This window comes from Neltuma alba, unplaced genomic scaffold, assembly GCF_004799145.2.
Source record: "Neltuma alba isolate B1F8T4 unplaced genomic scaffold, ASM479914v2 tig00010610_pilon, whole genome shotgun sequence".
NCBI classification, from domain to species: Eukaryota; Viridiplantae; Streptophyta; class Magnoliopsida; order Fabales; family Fabaceae; genus Neltuma; species Neltuma alba.
Genome location: NW_021635468.1, coordinates 14,801 through 38,622, shown reverse-complemented (window position 1 = coordinate 38,622; position 23,822 = coordinate 14,801). Strand labels below are relative to the sequence as shown.

Genomic DNA, 23,822 nt, shown 5'->3' with positions numbered 1-23,822 from the left:
ATTTCTTTTATTAAGAAATTCCAACTTTATACAAAATGCACTTAGATTAGATTACTCGAAGCACGCTGGTCTCTGCCCCCCTGTGTCATATGCGCATGCATAATATTTAGCAAGGTCCTGAATGGGGAATGTTCGAGAGTCTCCGGTCAGATCGGCAAACCAGAGTTAAAATAATGCAAAATACATAACAAAACAGAGTTAATCATTACTTTCACTAATGGCAATGAGTGAATGCAGTTGAAGAATACTGCATCACAGATCAGAGGTCCAGTCACATGTTACGTTTAAAGTTTAAAAATCGAAATTATTAAGAAGGGAGAGCCTACCTGGAGGAGGGAGCTCTGCAAAAATTGATGGAGTTCGCCGAGTGACGCAACAGATGGCGGACTGAGGATCACAAAGCAGCGATGAACGACGGCGACGGCTTGAGGAGGACGAGGACCAAAATGGTGACAGGCTAAGTAGAATGAGCCTTTGGAGCGCTGAGCAGTGTGGGACTTTAGGCTCCCCCCTATCGTGTTTATTAAAATATATATGTGTGTGTGTATAAAAATGATTTTTGGTTTAAGCTTCGTTTAATACTTCAGAGTATTTTTTTCCAGGTATATTCGTTACTCTAAAATATTGTGTTTCATTTGAAGTATTTTTTTTTCCCCAGATGAGCACCACATTTTAAAGTATTTTCTAATATAATTATCTAACACCCTAAATTATTTTTCAGGTAAGTTCAGTATCCTAGAAATATTTTTTGATTCATCCATCACTCTGAAATATTTTTTCAAAATACGTTCAGTATCTAAAATATTTTGTGAGCCATCCAACGTTTTAAAATATATTTTAGATACATCTAGTTATTTTGCTAAATACACATAAAAAATATTTTAGAGTATTGAATGAAACTTAATCCAAAAATAATTTTAATATATACTACCTTAGGTCTTTAATATAAGAGTTAGTTGACTAATTTGAGAAGATTAAGAAAACTGAATAAATTAATTATTTGTAATAAAATAGATTTTTTAAAAAATATCCTTACTAATTAAATGTATTGGTTAAACCTACCATTATTACATGACTATTTTGAAAGAAAATAGATAAATGTGAAAGATAAAGTGGATTAAGATCTTATATTTAAAATCAAAATAAAAATCAAACAAATCTTTATATTAAGGATATATTATTTTTGTGGTGAATAAGAGAGAAAAAAAGTAAAAAAAAAAAGGCAAAAAACAAAAGAAACAAAGGTCCCCCTGCTCAGCACTCAGCACGCCGTAATGGGTCCCTGATCACTCATTTGGTGCCTGGGAATAGACCGGCAAAAGTAACCAAACCGTTAACTTGGGCAAACTGCCGTTACTTTGTATCTGTGGGCCCACGGAGTCTGTGAAATCTTCTCTCTCATTCCGGTCAGCTTGACGGACGCGTAATGCTGTCTATAGGTAATGATTACTCTTGATAATTTACTTTGACTGAAAAGTAGGCAAGAGGCCATTATGGGACAAATACATAAAAGCACTCATTCAACAATTTAACGAGACAAAGACATTCTCGTCTGATTTTATTTATAAAATACTTTTAATATATTTTATAGGGAAAAAGACAGAAAAATACACTCTTAATTTCAGAAGCCCAAAAAGGTCCGCTGAATTCAACAAATCCCAGTTTGGTACCATGAGACCAAATTGGGATTATTATTTGAAAGGAAAAGACCAAATTGCCCTTCATTTTAAATATTACTTTTAAAATATCACAGCCCCTACTGGCCGGCCGGCCACCGGACCTCCGGCGACGGCGGTCACCGGAGCTCCGGCGACCAGCCGACAATTGGTCACCGGAGCTCCGTCGGTCGGAATTTTTTTTTTTGAAATTTTCACAACTTCAATATAACGGTTAACAATTTTTGTAATGCGATTAACAACTTCAATATATCAATTAACAACAGCTTTTCTGGAAAATTCAACAAAGTCCGGCGACCGGAAACAATTTTTTTGAAAATTTTTACAACTTTAATATAACCGTTAACAACTTTTGTAACGCCATTAACAACTTCAATATAGCAATTAACAACAGGTTTTTTGAGAAATTCAATAAACTCCGGCGACCGGAAACAATTTTTTTGAAAATTTTTACAACTTCAATATAACGGTTAACAACTTTTATAATGCTATTAACAACTTCAATATAGCAATTAACAACAGCTTTTCTGGAAAATTCAACAAACTCCGGCGACCGGAAATAATGTTTTTGAAAATTTTTACAACTTCAATATAGCGGTTAACAACTTCTGTAACCCTATTAACAACTTCAGTATAGCGGTTAACAACAGGTTTTTGAGTTTGTTAAAGACATTACTGAAGTTATAAAAATGCCAATTTTTGAATTTAAAAACTTGTTGTTAACTGCTATATCAAAGTTGTTAATCGTTATATTGGAGTTGTAAAAATTTTCAAAAAAACGTAATTGTTAACATTATACTGAAGTTAAAAATTTTTACAACTTCAATATAACGGTTAACAACTTTTATAATGCTATTAACAACTTCAATATAGCAATTAACAACAAGTTTTCTGGGAAATTCAACAAACTCCGACGACCGGAAATAATTTTTTTGAAAATTTTTACAACTTCAATATAGCGGTTAACAACTTCAGTATAGCGGTTAACAACAGGTTTTTGAGTTTGTTAAAGACATTACTGAAATTATAAAAATGCCACTTTTTGAATTTAAAAACTTGTTGTTAACTGCTATATCTAAGTTGTTAACCGTTATATTGGAGTTGTACAAATTTTCAAAAAAACGTAACTGTTAACGTTATACTAAAGTTGAAAATTTTTACAACTCCAATATAACGGTTAACAACTTTTATAATGCTATTAACAACTTCAATATAGTAATTAACAACAAGTTTTCTGGGAAATTCAACAAACTCCGGCGACCGGAAATAATTTTTTTGAAAATTTTTACAACTTCAATATAGCGGTTAACAACTTTTGTAACCCTATTAACAACTTCAGTATAGCAGTTAACAACAATTTTTTTTTGAAAAATTATATAACTCAAAAACCTGTTGTTAACTGCTATACTGAAGTTGTTAACAGGGTTACAAAAGTTGTTAACCGTTATATTGAAGTTGTAAAAATTTTCAAAAAAATTGTTTCCGGTCGCCGGAGTTTGTTGAATTTTCCAGAAAAGCTATTGTTAATTGCTATATTAAAGTTGTTAATAGCATTATAAAAGTTGTTAACCGTTATATTGAAGTTGTAAAAATTTTCAAAAAATTGTTTCCGGTCGCCGGAGTTTATTGAATTTCTCAGAAAACCTGTTGTTAATTGCTATATTAAAGTTGTTAATGGCGTTACAAAAGTTGTTAACGGTTATATTGAAGTTGTAAAAATTTTCAAAAAAATTGTTTCCGGTCGCCGGACTTTGTTGAATTTTCCAGAAAAGCTGTTGTTAATTGCTATATTAAAGTTGTTAATCGCATTACAAAAGTTGTTAACCGTTATATTGAAATTGTGAAAATTTCAAAAAAAAAAATTCCGACTGACGGAGCTCCGGTGACCAATTGTCGGCTGGTCGCCGGAGCTCCGGTGACCGCCGTCGCCGGAGGTCCGGTGGCCGGCCGGCCAGTAGGGGCTGTGATATTTTAAAAGTAATATTTAAAATGAAGGGCAATTTGGTCTTTTCCTTTCACATAATAATCCCAATTTGGTCTCATGGTACCAAACTGGGATTTGTTGAATTCAGCGGACCTTTTTGGACTTCTGAAATTAAGAGTGCATTTTTCTGTCTTTTTCCCTATTTTATACAGATTAAAAAAAATTTTAAAATTTATTAACTCTCATTTAAAATTTAATGACTTTCTAATTTTATCTCTATTTAGTATAGATTATATCTTATATAAATAAAGTCAACAAAATAATAAATGAAGGGTAAAATTGTACATCTATATAAAAAATTTTCCCAGTACCTACAAATAGGACTAAAAAATACCTTTTATTTCTGTCCTATAAATAAGATCATAGGAGTACTAATTAACCTCACATAATTGCATAGAATTTGCAACAAAATTGAAAGTTTAATTAGTTAAGGTACCATTTGATGGCAGTAGAAGAAGAAATAGAAGTGGAAATAAATGTAGAAATGAATTCTAAAGTAGGTTTGGTATGCTAATGGAAGTGAGATATAATTGTCCATTTATGATGTGAAAAGACCTATATGCCCTTGACTTAAAAAAAAAAAAACCTCCCCACCGTCCAAATTCTCGGTCGCGCCGTCAGCAACCAGCCACCATAGCAATCCACCGCAGCCACCGGCCACCACAAACACAACCATTGTCCTTCATTTTTAACAACTATCAGCCATCAATAATCAATAGCAAATTAAAAAACAAAAAAAAAAAGAAGATTCAGAAGCAGAGGTATCATCATAAAATAAGAGGAGAAAAAGAAGACGACGAGGACGGAGAGTTTCGGACAAATTGCAATCTCTTCCTCAAAGCTTCATGGTCCCGAGACTGAATCAAATTGGATGATCACGAGTCCGCGCAACCTCTCATGAGGACAACAGCAGAAGATGGTTGCGCGAGTCTCTCTCATGGCTTCAAATATGAGAAATCTGAAGCCGCCGTCTCCGCCGTAAGGGAAAGGGTTGGAGACAAGGATGATGGCGGAAAATGATTACAGCTCCAGTGCTTCATAGATCTGAAGTTGTCGCCTCCTACTATATGATGAATCTGCTGCCTCCTAATCTCAGATGAAGCCGTCGTCACCTTCTACCCTTAGATCTGAAGTCGACCGTGTCTTCACCGGTGCTTCTTCGTCATTATCAGTGCTTCTCATGGAGGCTTGCCGTCGCCGGCGGTTGCTAAAGAGGGAGGTTGTCGAATGGTTTAAGAAGAAAGGGGGGTTATAATGTTAAGGGCAAACTTGTCAATAAGTTATAAAATTGAGGATATAATGATCTGAAAATTTTCACTTCCATGGAATGGAACTGTGGGTCATAGTGTGGAAGTCAGTTCCACCATTTTTGGTGGAAGTGACTTCCCGAAGAATTGAGCTCCACTGCAGCAAACAAACCAAAAAATTTGATTCCACTTTCACTTCCACTTCTCTCCTTCCGATTCCTTGCTACCAAACGGGGCATTAAACTAAGCGCTTGTTTGAAGACATGAGAGTGTGATATTAAAATCTAAACCAAATCAGTCGATAAATTTTCAAAAAGTGAAATATTTTTATTCTTTTTAAATATAATTATCTGGCTGAGTTAAATTCAAATATTATTTAGTCAAATCAATCAATTTTTCCAAATACTTAAATGAAGAAAACCTCTTTCGGCTTGTCAGTATAATATTTTTATTCCATGTTCCATTTTGTTTACAGAGGTATTAATAAAATGAAAAGCAACTATCATCTTCTTTATCGTGTCTAAACATATTTGGATTAGCATTGTATAGAACTGATTTCTAACCCAACTGACTTTTGTAACTGAAGTTAAAGTAAAAGTCAGTTAGTGTAATGCATTTTATGTTTGGATAGGTGCTTTTGAAAAGTCAATTGAAAAAGTTAAAAGTTATTTAGATGATTAATAGAAAAGTTAGTTTAGTTGTAAAATGACTGAAAAGGACATAAAGTAGTGTTTGAAATTTTATATTTTTAACGTGATAATAGTTTAAAAAAAACGTAAAATTATTATGATAAAATATAAATAGTTTATTTATGAAATTATAGAATAAAAATATTTGTTAGGGAAAAAAAACTTGAAAATACATTGTAGATAATTAATTAAATATACATAATAGACAAACATGAATATAAATTAAAATTTATTTGGTCTCTAATTAAAGTAAATGGAATCCCATAACTAATTAGATGGTAAGCTTTGCACAATTTTCCCATAAGTCAGTTAGAAAAGTTAATCGAGATTGCGTTGGATAAGTCAGTTAGAAAAGTTATTTTTTTTTTATAAGTCAGTTAGCAAAGAAGCCCCATCCAAATAATCTTTTAAACTACAATAAGTCACAAACCTCAGTTTCATGCTTTCTCGTATACTTTTGTCATTTGTAACAGCAATCCAAACGAGCCCTTAACTTCCCCTTGGATATGTTTAGGTTAAAAACGCCACTTTTCTTAGGGACGGACACATGACGTGCATCAGTTATAAAGAGGTTCGAAGAAATTATAAAAATATACAAACCCCTCTGCAGATCTTTTCAAGGCAACGTCCGAGAAACTTCCTCTTGATGACTCTCTTTCCTTTTCCTCTTTCTATTCCTCCTTTATTCGTGTGCGTACGTTTTTCATAGTTCGCTGAGCCATTAGAGATCTTCAGAATCTTGTCTCAGTGAGAAACGCTCTAGACTGTAATTAGTTTTCTTCATCAAAATTTCCAAGTCCCAGTAGGCAAATTATAAAGAACGTAAAGTAACTCTTGAACAATTAGCAAGACAAATTGGTGACCATGTGATTGATTTGGTGCTTTTATTTTTCCTCCTTGGCCAGGACAGGGCCACAAGTTAATGATGACATCAAATGGGATTAGCCTGAACCCTAGTCCTAATCTTAAAGAAATGTATAGTCAAAAATAAACAAATAAATAAATGATAGCCAAAAAATCCTCTTAGATTGTAAATAGAAAAAATTACACACAAATCTCAAGCAACACATTTTATTTATATAAATCCCTTCAAATGTTGAAATTACTGTAAAGTCCCAACGGACCTGTGAATAAAACATTAGAATTATGAAAAAGACGTGTTTGCCCTTAGTAGAAGAGATAGAGGAATGGTTACATATGAGCTTTTTTGGCAGAATATCATTTACAAACATAAAAGCCTGGATTAAACAGAAGACAATTAGTTATAGAATAGTACATCTAATCCTAAATATAAAAAATAGTATATAAGAGTTCTTTGTTTTGTGTTAAATATAAAACCCAATCCACTTTACCACTCAAATTTACAATTCTTTTTCAAACTCTCCTTACACATATTAACTGTTGTTGTATTTTGTTGTTTTGGAGTTAAATTAGTGGTTAGAGAAAAGGAGGACCTTTAGTTCGGGGTAATTTAGAGTTTTTAAAATTTTATTTTAGTATTAGTCCTCATAAATAATTATAGTTTTTAAGGTCTCTCCATTAAATGTAATTTTATCGAGGTTTTCAACAACTTTTATAAATCCCAAACCGAAAAAAAAAGCAAAAAAGTAATGTAATGGTCAAAAGAAGGAAAACGTATAAGAAATTTACGCAATTTCCAATTTTTTATTCTTGTCAAAGGTACGCGCACTTGCGTTCGCATAGAAACTATTCCTTTGGTCCTATTTATAAGATAGAGAAAAAAATATTTTTTGGTTCTATTTATAAGGTACTGAGAAAAATTTCTTGTATAGATATACAATTTTATCCTTCATTTATTATTGTGTTGATTTTATTTATATGAGATATAATGTATATTAAATAGGAATGTTAGAAAGTTGTTGAATTTTAAATGAAAGTTAATAAAGTTTAGGTCTTCTTTGATTTATGTCAAACATATTGGAAGTAATTTATAAATAGGACCAGAAGAGTAGTATTTAGAAACCCTTAGCTTCTTCGGATCTTTTTCAGGGCAAGCTCTCGGAAATTTCTACCATAACAACTTTCTCTTCTACCTTTCATTTTATGGTTGTTATTTTATTGGTCTTTTCCATTCGCTGAGCCATTGAAAGATCTTGGAAAGCTAAGTGAGGAATTGTGACTTCACTCTATCCAGCTTTCTTCCATTAAGCAAGGCAACCGATCATGAAAGAGACACAGGAGAGTTTCATTAGTGGATCATCATCGTCATTGTTGTGATATTTGTGTGAGTGTGTCAAAAAAAAGATTTTACATTAATTGGGAATGTGGGAAGATAAAAGAAAATTGAGCATATTTTCTTCTTACTATTAAGAATAGGAAAATCAAATGTTAAAGAGTTTTAATGTCGTAAATGGATTTTCAATGCCTTAAAAATGGAGTGTTTGAAAATTCTTAATGGGTATTTATTATTTTAATGCGTTGAAGATTTTAAACATCAAACAATGGATTTATATTATGCAATAAAAACTCTTAAAGTGCCAAACGGATTGTTTCAAGCCATTTAAATGTGTTGAAGCAATTTCAAATCCTATACGGTCCATTCTTTCAATGCATTAACCGATTAAATATTAAATACTCTTTCGATCCTAAATATAAAACTATTTTTATAATGTGTATAAGAGTTTTATATTTAGGACCGGGTTAATATTAAATATTAAATAATGATTTTGAAATATTGAACAGATTTTCCATTTATTTCCAACGTCCATAATATTGCAACACTTGATTGCATGCATTCAATGTATAAAACTTAATGTGTTTAAGAGGCTACCAACGTTCAAAATATGAAACCTATAAAAAGGTGTTTCAGTCTAAGGTTCGACATATTGTCCTAGAGTTTTTGAGCTCCTCTCTTTCCCCTCCTATGTGTTCTTCTACCTATTGAGTTTACTATTATCTTCTGTTGTTCTGCTCACTCCGTTTTACAAAAAGAATCTATTTAATCCTGGGAAGTGCTGCATCCTCATTTGGTAGTGGTTGCGGAATAGCTCTTAAAGACAACGTCCTTTAAACATTAATCGGATTAACTGTTTATTTTACAAGTACTGCCGCCAACAATTATCAAGGCCGATCCGTGTTTATCTAAGCTACATAGGAGATGATGAAACTCGCAGATTCACACAGAGGCTTTGCGCTGCCCTTGAAACAGACGAGTTGAATACCTTCTGAGATGATAAGGAGGTTGAGCCAGGTGATTCCATCATTCTACCACGCCACTTTCTCAAAGCAATTTGAAAATCCAATATTTCCATTGTTGTCTTCTCCAAAAACCATGCTTCTCCTATATGGTACCTTGAGGAGCTCTCAGAGATCGTTGTATGAATCCATGAACCACGATATATGGTTTTCCCAATTTTCTATGATGTAGATCCGTCTGAGATTTAAAACAGTAGCTCTTTTGGAAAAACTTTTGCTAAATCTGGATATGCCGGGATAATCCTTTTTTTAATAATTTAAATCTGAATATGCGGGATAATCTCATGCTTATTATGATAAACAAACGGTATTTGTTTAAATAATATTAAAATGCATCGAATTCTATTTTATATTTTTTTATTTGGAAATAATACTATAAGCTAATAATGTACAGCTTCCGCCTTCCGGCAACCAAATAAAAGAGAGAAATTTAAATACAAGTGGAAAAGTAAGAAATCTATATCACTGTAGTTTTATCTAAAAAAGATTAAGCATGATATTTTGAGACAAACAAAGTATTCAGATAGAATAAACAACATTAAATTATTACAATTTGATTTAGATTTTAAATGATATAAAATTCGAAGGAAAAGAATATAGGATACAGGTGATATATCCTGATGAAATATCTTTTTGGGGGAAATTTTAGACTTCATATATTAAAAATGAATTAATTTCATGCTTTATTAACACTCCCACATGTTAGCCTCACTGATCTCTTCCTCTTCTTCCTCTCTGTGACATAAAGAGCCCCCAATATTGAGAGACAGCTGATACCCCAGCTCTATGCTAACAGTATTTGTGGGAGTGTTTATAAAATGGTAAAATTGATCATTTTTAATATATGAAGGATAGAGTTACAACAGAACCGGATTTTCCTTAAAAAAAAATATTTTAGCATGTTGAATACGACTAAACCTAAGAATATATTGGAGAAAAATAAAGTAGAAATGAACAGAATTGTACATACGCATATATACCTGAGTTAATGCTTTGACACTGTGCCTTTGAAGCTTGACCTCAGGTGAGGGATCTTCAGCAAGCTGCAAAAGAACATCCACCACATCAGTGGCCACATAATCCTAACCCCTTTTGTTCTCTGTTCGTGTTTATTGATTTGAACTTTTTTAGTTGTCTTGGGTTAAATAAAAAATAAAACTAAATTATGCAGTAAAGTACAACTCGGGTCGAGGCTCTTGAGGAACTTTTTATTAATTCCTTAGTTAACTAAATAACAAAGAATTGAAAGGAGGGGTTGAAAAAGGATTTTTCAATTAATAAAACTAATTAAGAGAGTAAGAAATAAATCTAAACTACTTTTTTTGGTATTTTTAAGAAAGAATGAAAAATGCAAATTTGAATTGTAAGAAATCAATAACAAGAATGCTCTTGAGGAATGAATCAATGACTATCCTAGCTTGTTTAATGATATGGGAGTAACTTAAGTGGTTAAGACTGGTTTATATAAATTATTCCTTTTAAATTAATACTCAACTAGAACATTAATTACTTGTTAAATTCACTTCAAGCATAATTTTTATACAACTCGCATAAAAATCACACTAACAATGAATTAACAAAGGCATAAACATAAATATATGTATAAACCAAGTACTCAAACTTATAAATACCAATCCAAATCTTAACAATTCCAATCCAAACCAAGAATTACAACTAGCAATTCTTAACTTTAAACCAAATATAACAAACTTCAAACCAGAAATCATCAACAAAAGAGTCTAAACTAAGGATTAGAATTAAACTCCCCTTTATAGCTCCCAAACTCAAGTCATTGAATTCAATCCCAAAGAGCACAACAAACTCAGCCTCTCATAGTCTTGAACCAAGCTACAACTCATGCCAAAGATTCAGTAGCCATGAAGAATAGATGGAGGAGAAGAAAGATAAATTTGGAAGATTAAAATTGAAGATTAAAAGTGAAGGGAAGGTTATGAGTGATGGTAAGCGTGCGGCGTGATTGTGTGTTGAAAGGTCTTGGCGGCAGTGCGTATGCGGCTATGCGAAGGGTATGAGGGTGATGTATGAGTGTGGAGTATATGTGCGGTGCCTTGATTGTGTGTTGCGGTGGTATATATAGAAAAGGGATTGAGGGAGGTGGCCGCGTGAAATTGCGTGAAGGAGGGGATCTATATCCAATATCAAATCTGAAGGATCAGAGATGATTGGCGGCATTCTGGAATTCCTTGTTGCCCCTTTTTTTTCATGAATAAAGATATAAATAATAATCTGATGCCTTGATGCCCAAGTTGTTTGTGTCTCCAATTTTTTTTTTCTTCTTCCTTTCAGCTTTCTATGATCTTTATTTTCTTATTTTTAAGGCCTGCAAAAGATAAATTGGGATACTATCATAAAATCCAAAATCAATTTTAAAGAGATAAAAATATGATAAGATGATCTCCTATTAAATTTTTAATTTCATGTAATCAGTATTTGATTCAAAATACCTGCAATTAATGCAATTTATCCCACTTTAATTGATAAATATCCCCAAAAAGACATTAAATAATATATTAAAATAGGGATTTATCATTCATCCAACACGTGCTCCATAAACCTATCAAATTTCCCGCTAAAATCCTTCATTCTCTTTATATGACCCCGCAAGTCCAGAAAATTAATCAAAGGGAACACGTCCCCGATATTTGCAAACCCATTATTAAGAAAGAAAAACTCATCCACCAGGTGCCTGAACTCTTCCCAGCTAACAATCCCACCTTGACCCTTCTCCACGTATTTCTTCCCCAACGAGTTCAGACAAAACATGGAATTAGGGATACTGACAAGATTGATGCAACCTTTCAAGTTCAAGAATCTGAGCTTTGGAAGTTTAGCAACAGATGGATCAAGTTGCAACAATCCAGTACATCCTTCGAGCTCTAGCCTCTCAAGATCTGGAGCCCCACCAAAATCTGGCGTCTTTGTCAAAGTTTTGGAGCCACTTAGATTCAGTTTTCTCAAAGCAGGGAGCATCTGTGAATGGAGAATATATAGTACTTTTTGTATTAAAACAAGACACTTGGGGGATATTTAACAACAGGTAAAAGGTATCTATATTTGTTTAGGAGTTTGATTGGATAATTTCTAGTAATTTAAATAGTTAAGAACTAAAAGAAGAACGTGAACATACCATTCTGCCCTTCCATACTTCTGTCATGTTGCTTTCAGGCATAATCAGTTGAACAAGTGTGTCAGATTGAAAACTTGATGGTAAAGAAGTGAAAGGATATTGATGCCACGAAACATATCGCAACGTGCTTGAAAGATTACTGAGGGTTCCAGAAAATTCCACGTTACGGAATATGAGCAATCTAAGGTTGATCATATCTGATAAAGCATCAACCCTCAATGAAGCCATTTTTGGCTCTTCCAAATCCAAGGCTATAGCTTCAACTCCTTCCACCATCTAGGATTCTAAATGCATTTAGATATAGAGATGCTGAAATGTCAGATTATTACTTTAACTTCTCATTTTGTAATGTAATGCTAAAAAGGGCCATCAAAACTTACCGATGTGTATCTCTGTCTCTCACTAACAGATTCGATGTCATCTAGCTGAGCTTCAACATTTTCCATCACCTGGGAGTGTAAACGCATTTGTACACAGAAATAATGAAATGTTAGATTGTTATTTTAGCTTTTCATATTGTAATATGCTAAAAAAGTGGTATCAAAACTTACCGTGTTTCTTTTCTTCTCCATAACAGATTTAATGTCACTATAAAGGTATAATCGGCTTTGTTGATGCAGATATTGTCGGCGACTAATATCTCGCCCCATCGCTTGCAACATATTATGCATTTGTATCCTCTCATTTGCAATTGTGATGACTGATTTCCGAATAAGAATTTCTGTATTAACAGAGCAACTGAAGCAATCATGTAAAATTTCCTTCACACAGTTAATGTCCTTCCCGACAAAGAAACATGCTATGTCCAAAAACATTTCCTTACTCATGTGATCAAGTTCGTCAAAACTTTTTCTAAGCACCCTTATGATCTCATAGGGAGGAATAATTTCTTCTCTATCCAGGAAACTTCTCCATTCTGCAACGCTTTTTCCAAAAAAGGATGCACCCAACATTTCAATTGCTAAGGGAAGGCCATCAGCATATTCCAACACCCTATATATCATCCCTTCGAAATCATCAATCGGATATCCCCCTAGAAAAGCTTTGGAACAAAACAGTTTGAAACCTTCGTCCTTGGGACAAAAGTTTAGGTCTATAAATGGTATTAACCTCATATTTTTGAAGGACATGTTCATCTCTAGTTGTTATAATGATTCTACTCCCTCCGCCAAAACAAATGGATTTTTGAACTAAGTTCACCTCTTGTAGATGTTGTTCAAGATCGACACCATCAAGAACTATAAGCCACTTCTGCTTTATTAACCTTTTCCATGGTAAGAACTCTTCGTCTAGAAAATCCTTCGTCTCTAAATTTTCTGTCCTCAAATGTCTATGAAGAAGTTCTTGTAGAGTTATGTCATCGTGCTTTAAACGTTCACTTAGATTGGTAAGGAAATAAGAGGCATCAAAAAAGTGAAAGATCTTAATATATAAAACAGTAGCAATAGAAGATTTCCCCAATCCACTCATACCACAAATGCCAACAACTCGAACTTCATCATCTGCATTCAAATCCAAAAGCTTTTCTACTTCTTCCACTTGAGACTCTGTATCCCAAAAAATCCGAAGAAGTCATAAAATAGTTTATCTATTTTAGACTTGACTTCTTTAACAGTTTTTGAAATAACCTGTAACCCTGAGCTGAAAAAGAGAAAGTGGAACGGCAAATCAATCAAATTTGTTTCCTCATAAAGATCCTCTGCTATTATTGGTGTGTGGCTTTTATCAGGACAACTTAGAAATGACATCTAAATTTTTTAAAGTAGATATATATACACAAACTATATAACATCCATATTGCATCTGGAGTTGAGGTTTGCTAGTAAAACAGTTTGTTGTTTTGGCCAAAAGTATTCATGTCTGATATATATATATATAAATAGAGAGAGAGAGAGAGAGTAAAATTACGTACTCATTCCGCGCTTGCCAGCCAGGGGAACTGATTGTAACAGATGCGGACAATTTGGGCTTTGATGAGGATGATCCAAGAGTCGTGGAGCAGCCCAACATACTGCGAAGAAGCCAGCGAGCACGGAAGAGGCCTTGGAAACTTCGAGAACTAGAAAACACGGAATTGGGTATATAAGGACAGGTGGTTAGAGGGAAGGGGTGTGAATGATATTGTGATTTCCGTCCTGACAGATTCTCTGTAATCCTTTCCCCCTGCATTATTCTGACATTCTGTTCTTTCTGTTATTCTGTTTCGAGTGGCTCAATTCGTGAAGGCCGAATAAGCTCTGTAATTGCACTCTATTGATATGCATATATACATTCAGAGCTGTTAATTGCTTGCGTCGATTTTATTACACTCACTAACGTGACATTTGGTGCTTTCATTGAGAGACATATAGGGGACATGGCAGAGAATACACGCCTGAAGGAACTACAAGCTGATATGAAGAAGACGAATGAGTTTGTAGAAGGAGCTAAGGGGCGTTTTGACCAGATTGATCGACGATTCGATTCTATGGAATCACTGCTACATTCCCTAGTGCAGTCGATGGATAGCTGGAAGCAACAAACAGAATCGTCCCCACCAAGATTTAAGGAGTCAACCTCCGGCATACCAATTGTAGAATCGGTAAACTTCGGTCAGAACCCGCATAAAACCATTAAGGTGGATTTTCCACATTTCGACGGATCGGATGCGCTGGACTGGATTTTTAAGGCAGAAAGGTACTTCAAGTATTTTGAGATACAAGACCCGCAGAGGTTAATGATCGCGTCGGTACACCTTGATGGAGATGTGTTGCCGTGGTTCCAGATGATGGAAAAATCAGGAAGAATTCCGACTTGGAGTATATTCGCCAAGGCGGTAGAAGCTCAATACGGACCGACTCAATTTGAATGTCCACGGTCTCAGCTCTTTAAACTGACTCAACAAGGACTCGGGGGTAAACTGGAGGAATACAATCAGAAATTTCTAGCTCTAGCAAACCGGACCGAAGAAATCCCGGAGGCGGCCCTGTTGGATTGCTATCTTGGGGGACTATTGCCCGAGCTGAAACGGGATGTATTGCTGCAACGACCACCGACAGTATTACACGCCATGTCCATAGCACGACTATTTACAGACATGGCGACCACGGGATTTTCGGCAATGAAGAATTCGACTGGAAGTGGGAATATCCCGAAGGCTATAGTGCCTTACACTGGAGCTCGTTCCAACCCATCCGCAACGGGCCTGGGAGGAGGAAAGTCAAACTTACCTCCCTTATTACCAACGCCAAAAATGCCCCCCATTAAAAAAATGACAGCAGCAGAGATGCAGATACGGCGAGAAAAGGGACTCTACTATACCTGTGATGCCAAATTTACGCCAACGCACAGGTGCCCGAATAAACAGCTGATGTTATTACAGAGTGAAGGCGAGTCAAATGAAGAAGAAGATGAGACCCCTGAGATTATTGAAGCTGACGCTACGTTGCATCATTTATCGCTCTATGCGTTAAGAGGAACTCAAGGTCCAGCAACGATCCGATTTCAGGGCACTATTCAGGGAACGACGGTGCAAATACTCCTGGACGGAGGGAGTTCGGATAACTTCATACATCCTCGCATTGTAGCGCATCTAAGATTACCAATAGAAGAGGCAACTCCTATCCGAGTGTTGGGGGGAACGGGAGGCAAAATCCTAAAAAGTGCAGAAGAGGTCCGGGACGTAGGCATACAGATCAATGGCCACACGATTTTTTTGACCCTTTACGTACTACCAATCACGGGAACCGATGTGGTGATGGGGGCTGACTGGCTTGAGACACTTGGGGCCCACATTGCTGACTATAGCACATCCACCATCAAGTTTCTGCAGGATGGAGAATGGATTGCGTTGACGGGATTTAGAGGACCCACCGTGATATCAGCCCAATTTCACCACCTCAGTCGCCTGCAGCAAGTCGAGGCAGTAGCTGAATATTTTATGCTGGAAAGGATCATTGATGAGTCGGAACAAGGGACCGTAGAGCATCAGGGGGCACCGGAGGAACTCACGAATCTGCTTCATCGGTTTGCCAAGGTGTTTGAGAACCCACACGGTTTACCCCCTTCTAGAGGGCACGAGCACCGAATCGATTTATTACCAGGCACAGGTCCCGTGCGGGTACGACCATACCGCTACCCAGTCAGTTAGAAAGCTGAAATCGAAAACATGGTTTCAGAGTTGCTTCAGGAAGGATTAGTACAACCGAGTTCTAGTCCATTCTCCGCTCCTGTTATTTTGGTTAAGAAGAAGGATGGGACCTGGCGTTTTTGTGTGGATTATCGGGCTCTGAATGCAGCTACCATTAAAGATGCTTTTCCGATGCCAACAGTGGATGAACTCTTGGATGAACTATATGGATCGGAATTCTATTCTAAGCTGGATCTACGGTCGGGGTATCACCAAATTTTGATGCGCAAGGAGGATCGGGAGAAGACGGCCTTCCGCACTCATTTGGGGTTGTATGAATGGCTCGTGATGCCGTTTGGATTAACCAACGCCCCAGCCACATTTCAGGCACTCATGAACACAATCTTCAGACCATTCATCCGACGTTTTGTCTTAATTTTCTTCGATGACATATTAATTTACAGCCCCACATGGGAGTCCCATCTTACACACCTTGAAGCTGTTTTAAAGATTTTATTGCATCATCAATTATATGCAAAAATGCCGAAATGTACATTTGGCAGGCGGCGCGTGGAGTATCTGGGTCATATAGTTTCAGGGAATGGGGTTGAAATGGACCCGGAAAAATTAAAGGCTGTTCAGGATTGGCCCGTACCTGAATCAGTCAGCCAATTGAGGGGATTCTTAGGCTTGAGTGGGTACTATCGTAGATTTATTAAAAGTTACGCCCAGAAAGCAGAGCCCTTAACGAAATTACTATGCAAAAATGCTTTCATTTGGTCTTCAGCGGCCCAAATTGCTTTTGATAATCTGAAACAAGCTTTAACACAAGCCCCAGTATTAGCACTTCCTGATTTCTCCAAACCCTTTATCTTGGAGACGGATGCTTCGGGTAGCGGCATCGGCGCAGTATTGAGCCAAGAACAGCATCCCATTGCTTTCTTTTCAAGGCAACTCTCCCCACGCATGCAGAGGCAATCAGTATATGTACGCGAATTGTACGCCATCACTGAGGCGGTGGCCAAGTTCCGGCACTACCTCTTCGGTCACCCATTTATCATTCGAACTGACCATGCTAGCCTTCGGCATCTTACAGATCAAACCATTCAAACTCCTGAGCAAGAAGCATGCTTACCTAAGCTATTGGGATATCAGTTTTCTATCGAATATAAGCCTGGACGACACAACCAGGCGGCAGATGCCTTATCCCGTGTCACTTGCATGGCCCTGTCTGCAATCAATGATCCCTTGATGGATATGGTGGCTCGGGAGACTCAGTCATCGGACGAGATACAGGGATTAAAGAAAAGAATACAGCAAGGTGATAGTGTTGACCCACACTATAATATTCGGAATGGAGAATTATATTGGAATAATCGGTTGGTGATCCCCAATGATAAACCTCATTTAATCCATACTATTCTGACCGAGTTTCATTCGTCAGTCGTGGGAGGGCATGCTGGTTTTATGCGAACTCTGTACCGGATCGCTGGTATATTTTTTTGGAAACACATGCGCCGAGATGTACGCCACTATATTCGTAGTTGCTCTGTCTGTCAGCAAGCTAAGGTAGCGCAAGTGAGTCCTGCGGGGTTATTACAACCGTTACCCATTCCAGATCATATATGGGAAGACATTGCGATGGATTTCATTATAGGATTACCGGCGGTTAATCATTATGCAGCAATTCTGGTGGTTGTGGATCGCCTATCCAAATACTAACACTTTATTGCTCTTCCGGGTAACTTCTCGAGTATTCAGGTGGCCGAAGCTTTTGTTCAACATATTGTCAAGCTCCACGGTCTGCCCAAAACCATCGTGTCTGATCGTGATAAGGTCTTCATGAGTGCTTTCTGGCGCCATTTAATGAAATTACAGGGGACGAAGTTGCATTTCAGCTCCGCTTATCATCCCCAGTCAGACGGTCAATCTGAAGCTCTTAATAAGTGTCTTGAAATGTATCTACGGTGCTTTGTTCATGATTATCCACGACAGTGGCTTCGATTCTTACCATGGGCTGAGCTGTGGTATAACACTTCTTTCCATCATTCGACGGGAATGTCTCCATTTAAAATAGTATATGGTAGAGAGCCGCCACCTATCATTCGCCATTCTTCTCTTGAAGATACTCCTTTTGATGTGCATCACCAATTGGAACAAAGAGACGAACTCCTGGCTATTTTGAAGGCCAATATTAAAAGGGCCCAAGACAGAATGAAGAGATACGCCGATGCTAAACGGCGGGAGGTCGAGTTTTCAGTCGATGATTGGGTTTTGGTTCGACTACAACCATACCGTCAACACTCTGTTCAGCTCCGTCGATTTCAGAAACTTGCTCTCGTTTACTTCGGGCCATTCCAAGTGATTGAGCGGATTGGTTCAGTCGCTTATCGTTTAGCACTTCCGGATCATGCCAAGATTCACCCAGTCTTCCATGTCTCTGTTCTTAAAAAGTTTTATGGGACCGAACCAGTTCGATCTTATCTGCCACTCCCTCTGTGTACTACTCCCGAAGGTCCCATTTGTCAACCAGTGACCATTCAGGACATGCGTTGGGTCCACCGTGGCAAAGACCGCGTTCAACAGCTCTTGGTTCAGTGGGATGGTGCTCTGGAACCCACCTGGGAGGATTATGAGGCCCTCAAGATGCTGTACCCATCAGTGGACCTTGAGGACAAGGTCCGAGCTTATGAGGGGGGTATTGTAACAGATGCGGACAATTTGGGCTTTGATGAGGATGATCCAAGAGTCGTGGAGCAGCCCAACATACTGCGAAGAAGCCAGCGAGCACGGAAGAGGCCTTGGAAACTTCGAGAACTAGAAAACACGGAATTGGGTATATAAGGACAGGTGGTTAGAGGGAAGGGGTGTGAATGATATTGTGATTTCCGTCCTGACAGATTCTCTGTAATCCTTTCCCCCTGCATTATTCTGACATTCTGTTCTTTCTGTTATTCTGTTTCGAGTGGCTCAATTCGTGAAGGCCGAATAAGCTCTGTAATTGCACTCTATTGATATGCATATATACATTCAGAGCTGTTAATTGCTTGCGTCGATTTTATTACACTCACTAACGTGACATTTGGTGCTTTCATTGAGAGACATATAGGGGACATGGCAGAGAATACACGCCTGAAGGAACTACAAGCTGATATGAAGAAGACGAATGAGTTTGTAGAAGGAGCTAAGGGGCGTTTTGACCAGATTGATCGACGATTCGATTCTATGGAATCACTGCTACATTCCCTAGTGCAGTCGATGGATAGCTGGAAGCAACAAACAGAATCGTCCCCACCAAGATTTAAGGAGTCAACCTCCGGCATACCAATTGTAGAATCGGTAAACTTCGGTCAGAACCCGCATAAAACCATTAAGGTGGATTTTCCACATTTCGACGGATCGGATGCGCTGGACTGGATTTTTAAGGCAGAAAGGTACTTCAAGTATTTTGAGATACAAGACCCGCAGAGGTTAATGATCGCGTCGGTACACCTTGATGGAGATGTGTTGCCGTGGTTCCAGATGATGGAAAAATCAGGAAGAATTCCGACTTGGAGTATATTCGCCAAGGCGGTAGAAGCTCAATACGGACCGACTCAATTTGAATGTCCACGGTCTCAGCTCTTTAAACTGACTCAACAAGGACTCGGGGGTAAACTGGAGGAATACAATCAGAAATTTCTAGCTCTAGCAAACCGGACCGAAGAAATCCCGGAGGCGGCCCTGTTGGATTGCTATCTTGGGGGACTATTGCCCGAGCTGAAACGGGATGTATTGCTGCAACGACCACCGACAGTATTACACGCCATGTCCATAGCACGACTATTTACAGACATGGCGACCACGGGATTTTCGGCAATGAAGAATTCGACTGGAAGTGGGAATATCCCGAAGGCTATAGTGCCTTACACTGGAGCTCGTTCCAACCCATCCGCAACGGGCCTGGGAGGAGGAAAGTCAAACTTACCTCCCTTATTACCAACGCCAAAAATGCCCCCCATTAAAAAAATGACAGCAGCAGAGATGCAGATACGGCGAGAAAAGGGACTCTACTATACCTGTGATGCCAAATTTACGCCAACGCACAGGTGCCCGAATAAACAGCTGATGTTATTACAGAGTGAAGGCGAGTCAAATGAAGAAGAAGATGAGACCCCTGAGATTATTGAAGCTGACGCTACGTTGCATCATTTATCGCTCTATGCGTTAAGAGGAACTCAAGGTCCAGCAACGATCCGATTTCAGGGCACTATTCAGGGAACGACGGTGCAAATACTCCTGGACGGAGGGAGTTCGGATAACTTCATACATCCTCGCATTGTAGCGCATCTAAGATTACCAATAGAAGAGGCAACTCCTATCCGAGTGTTGGGGGGAACGGGAGGCAAAATCCTAAAAAGTGCAGAAGAGGTCCGGGACGTAGGCATACAGATCAATGGCCACACGATTTTTTTGACCCTTTACGTACTACCAATCACGGGAACCGATGTGGTGATGGGGGCTGACTGGCTTGAGACACTTGGGGCCCACATTGCTGACTATAGCACATCCACCATCAAGTTTCTGCAGGATGGAGAATGGATTGCGTTGACGGGATTTAGAGGACCCACCGTGATATCAGCCCAATTTCACCACCTCAGTCGCCTGCAGCAAGTCGAGGCAGTAGCTGAATATTTTATGCTGGAAAGGATCATTGATGAGTCGGAACAAGGGACCGTAGAGCATCAGGGGGCACCGGAGGAACTCACGAATCTGCTTCATCGGTTTGCCAAGGTGTTTGAGAACCCACACGGTTTACCCCCTTCTAGAGGGCACGAGCACCGAATCGATTTATTACCAGGCACAGGTCCCGTGCGGGTACGACCATACCGCTACCCAGTCAGTTAGAAAGCTGAAATCGAAAACATGGTTTCAGAGTTGCTTCAGGAAGGATTAGTACAACCGAGTTCTAGTCCATTCTCCGCTCCTGTTATTTTGGTTAAGAAGAAGGATGGGACCTGGCGTTTTTGTGTGGATTATCGGGCTCTGAATGCAGCTACCATTAAAGATGCTTTTCCGATGCCAACAGTGGATGAACTCTTGGATGAACTATATGGATCGGAATTCTATTCTAAGCTGGATCTACGGTCGGGGTATCACCAAATTTTGATGCGCAAGGAGGATCGGGAGAAGACGGCCTTCCGCACTCATTTGGGGTTGTATGAATGGCTCGTGATGCCGTTTGGATTAACCAACGCCCCAGCCACATTTCAGGCACTCATGAACACAATCTTCAGACCATTCATCCGACGTTTTGTCTTAATTTTCTTCGATGACATATTAATTTACAGCCCCACATGGGAGTCCCATCTTACACACCTTGAAGCTGTTTTAAAGATTTTATTGCATCATCAATTATATGCAAAAATGCCGAAATGTACATTTGGCAGGCGGCGCGTGGAGTATCTGGGTCATATAGTTTCAGGGAATGGGGTTGAAATGGACCCGGAAAAATTAAAGGCTGTTCAGGATTGGCCCGTACCTGAATCAGTCAGCCAATTGAGGGGATTCTTAGGCTTGAGTGGGTACTATCGTAGATTTATTAAAAGTTACGCCCAGAAAGCAGAGCCCTTAACGAAATTACTATGCAAAAATGCTTTCATTTGGTCTTCAGCGGCCCAAATTGCTTTTGATAATCTGAAACAAGCTTTAACACAAGCCCCAGTATTAGCACTTCCTGATTTCTCCAAACCCTTTATCTTGGAGACGGATGCTTCGGGTAGCGGCATCGGCGCAGTATTGAGCCAAGAACAGCATCCCATTGCTTTCTTTTCAAGGCAACTCTCCCCACGCATGCAGAGGCAATCAGTATATGTACGCGAATTGTACGCCATCACTGAGGCGGTGGCCAAGTTCCGGCACTACCTCTTCGGTCACCCATTTATCATTCGAACTGACCATGCTAGCCTTCGGCATCTTACAGATCAAACCATTCAAACTCCTGAGCAAGAAGCATGCTTACCTAAGCTATTGGGATATCAGTTTTCTATCGAATATAAGCCTGGACGACACAACCAGGCGGCAGATGCCTTATCCCGTGTCACTTGCATGGCCCTGTCTGCAATCAATGATCCCTTGATGGATATGGTGGCTCGGGAGACTCAGTCATCGGACGAGATACAGGGATTAAAGAAAAGAATACAGCAAGGTGATAGTGTTGACCCACACTATAATATTCGGAATGGAGAATTATATTGGAATAATCGGTTGGTGATCCCCAATGATAAACCTCATTTAATCCATACTATTCTGACCGAGTTTCATTCGTCAGTCGTGGGAGGGCATGCTGGTTTTATGCGAACTCTGTACCGGATCGCTGGTATATTTTTTTGGAAACACATGCGCCGAGATGTACGCCACTATATTCGTAGTTGCTCTGTCTGTCAGCAAGCTAAGGTAGCGCAAGTGAGTCCTGCGGGGTTATTACAACCGTTACCCATTCCAGATCATATATGGGAAGACATTGCGATGGATTTCATTATAGGATTACCGGCGGTTAATCATTATGCAGCAATTCTGGTGGTTGTGGATCGCCTATCCAAATACTAACACTTTATTGCTCTTCCGGGTAACTTCTCGAGTATTCAGGTGGCCGAAGCTTTTGTTCAACATATTGTCAAGCTCCACGGTCTGCCCAAAACCATCGTGTCTGATCGTGATAAGGTCTTCATGAGTGCTTTCTGGCGCCATTTAATGAAATTACAGGGGACGAAGTTGCATTTCAGCTCCGCTTATCATCCCCAGTCAGACGGTCAATCTGAAGCTCTTAATAAGTGTCTTGAAATGTATCTACGGTGCTTTGTTCATGATTATCCACGACAGTGGCTTCGATTCTTACCATGGGCTGAGCTGTGGTATAACACTTCTTTCCATCATTCGACGGGAATGTCTCCATTTAAAATAGTATATGGTAGAGAGCCGCCACCTATCATTCGCCATTCTTCTCTTGAAGATACTCCTTTTGATGTGCATCACCAATTGGAACAAAGAGACGAACTCCTGGCTATTTTGAAGGCCAATATTAAAAGGGCCCAAGACAGAATGAAGAGATACGCCGATGCTAAACGGCGGGAGGTCGAGTTTTCAGTCGATGATTGGGTTTTGGTTCGACTACAACCATACCGTCAACACTCTGTTCAGCTCCGTCGATTTCAGAAACTTGCTCTCGTTTACTTCGGGCCATTCCAAGTGATTGAGCGGATTGGTTCAGTCGCTTATCGTTTAGCACTTCCGGATCATGCCAAGATTCACCCAGTCTTCCATGTCTCTGTTCTTAAAAAGTTTTATGGGACCGAACCAGTTCGATCTTATCTGCCACTCCCTCTGTGTACTACTCCCGAAGGTCCCATTTGTCAACCAGTGACCATTCAGGACATGCGTTGGGTCCACCGTGGCAAAGACCGCGTTCAACAGCTCTTGGTTCAGTGGGATGGTGCTCTGGAACCCACCTGGGAGGATTATGAGGCCCTCAAGATGCTGTACCCATCAGTGGACCTTGAGGACAAGGTCCGAGCTTATGAGGGGGGTATTGTAACAGATGCGGACAATTTGGGCTTTGATGAGGATGATCCAAGAGTCGTGGAGCAGCCCAACATACTGCGAAGAAGCCAGCGAGCACGGAAGAGGCCTTGGAAACTTCGAGAACTAGAAAACACGGAATTGGGTATATAAGGACAGGTGGTTAGAGGGAAGGGGTGTGAATGATATTGTGATTT

The 23,822-nt window shown here is 38.8% G+C and overlaps 2 protein-coding genes across 2 annotated transcripts; one reads left to right on the top strand and one right to left on the bottom strand.

Moving 5' to 3' along the window:
• Positions 1–11,317: 11,317 nt before the first annotated feature.
• Positions 11,318–12,964, bottom strand: LOC114757551 (disease resistance protein RRS1B-like). Its single transcript, XM_028946624.1, has 4 exons — positions 12,512–12,964; positions 12,341–12,409; positions 11,961–12,236; positions 11,318–11,803 (listed from the first exon to the last, which is right to left on the bottom strand). Exons 1-4 carry the CDS (start codon positions 12,962–12,964, stop codon positions 11,360–11,362), a joined length of 1,242 nt encoding a protein of 413 aa, XP_028802457.1. The 3' UTR covers positions 11,318–11,359.
• Positions 12,965–14,316: 1,352 nt separating this feature from the next.
• On the top strand, positions 14,317–16,089 carry LOC114757550 (uncharacterized). The gene has a single exon (XM_028946623.1). It carries the CDS (start codon positions 14,317–14,319, stop codon positions 16,087–16,089), a length of 1,773 nt encoding a protein of 590 aa, XP_028802456.1.
• Positions 16,090–23,822: the final 7,733 nt, after the last annotated feature.

Excerpts from the sequence above, each read along its gene's own strand:
- LOC114757551 (XM_028946624.1), bottom strand. The coding sequence starts at position 12,964 with ATGATATATAGGGTGTTGGAATATGCTGATGGCCTTCCCTTAGCAATT. Across the intron at positions 12,410-12,511 it reads TGGAGAAGAAAAGAAACACG|GTGATGGAAAATGTTGAAGC; the intron begins GTAAGTTTTGAT and ends TTACACTCCCAG. Across the intron at positions 12,237-12,340 it reads AGAGACAGAGATACACATCG|ATGGTGGAAGGAGTTGAAGC; the intron begins GTAAGTTTTGAT and ends TTAGAATCCTAG.
- LOC114757550 (XM_028946623.1), top strand. The coding sequence starts at position 14,317 with ATGGCAGAGAATACACGCCTGAAGGAACTACAAGCTGATATGAAGAAG.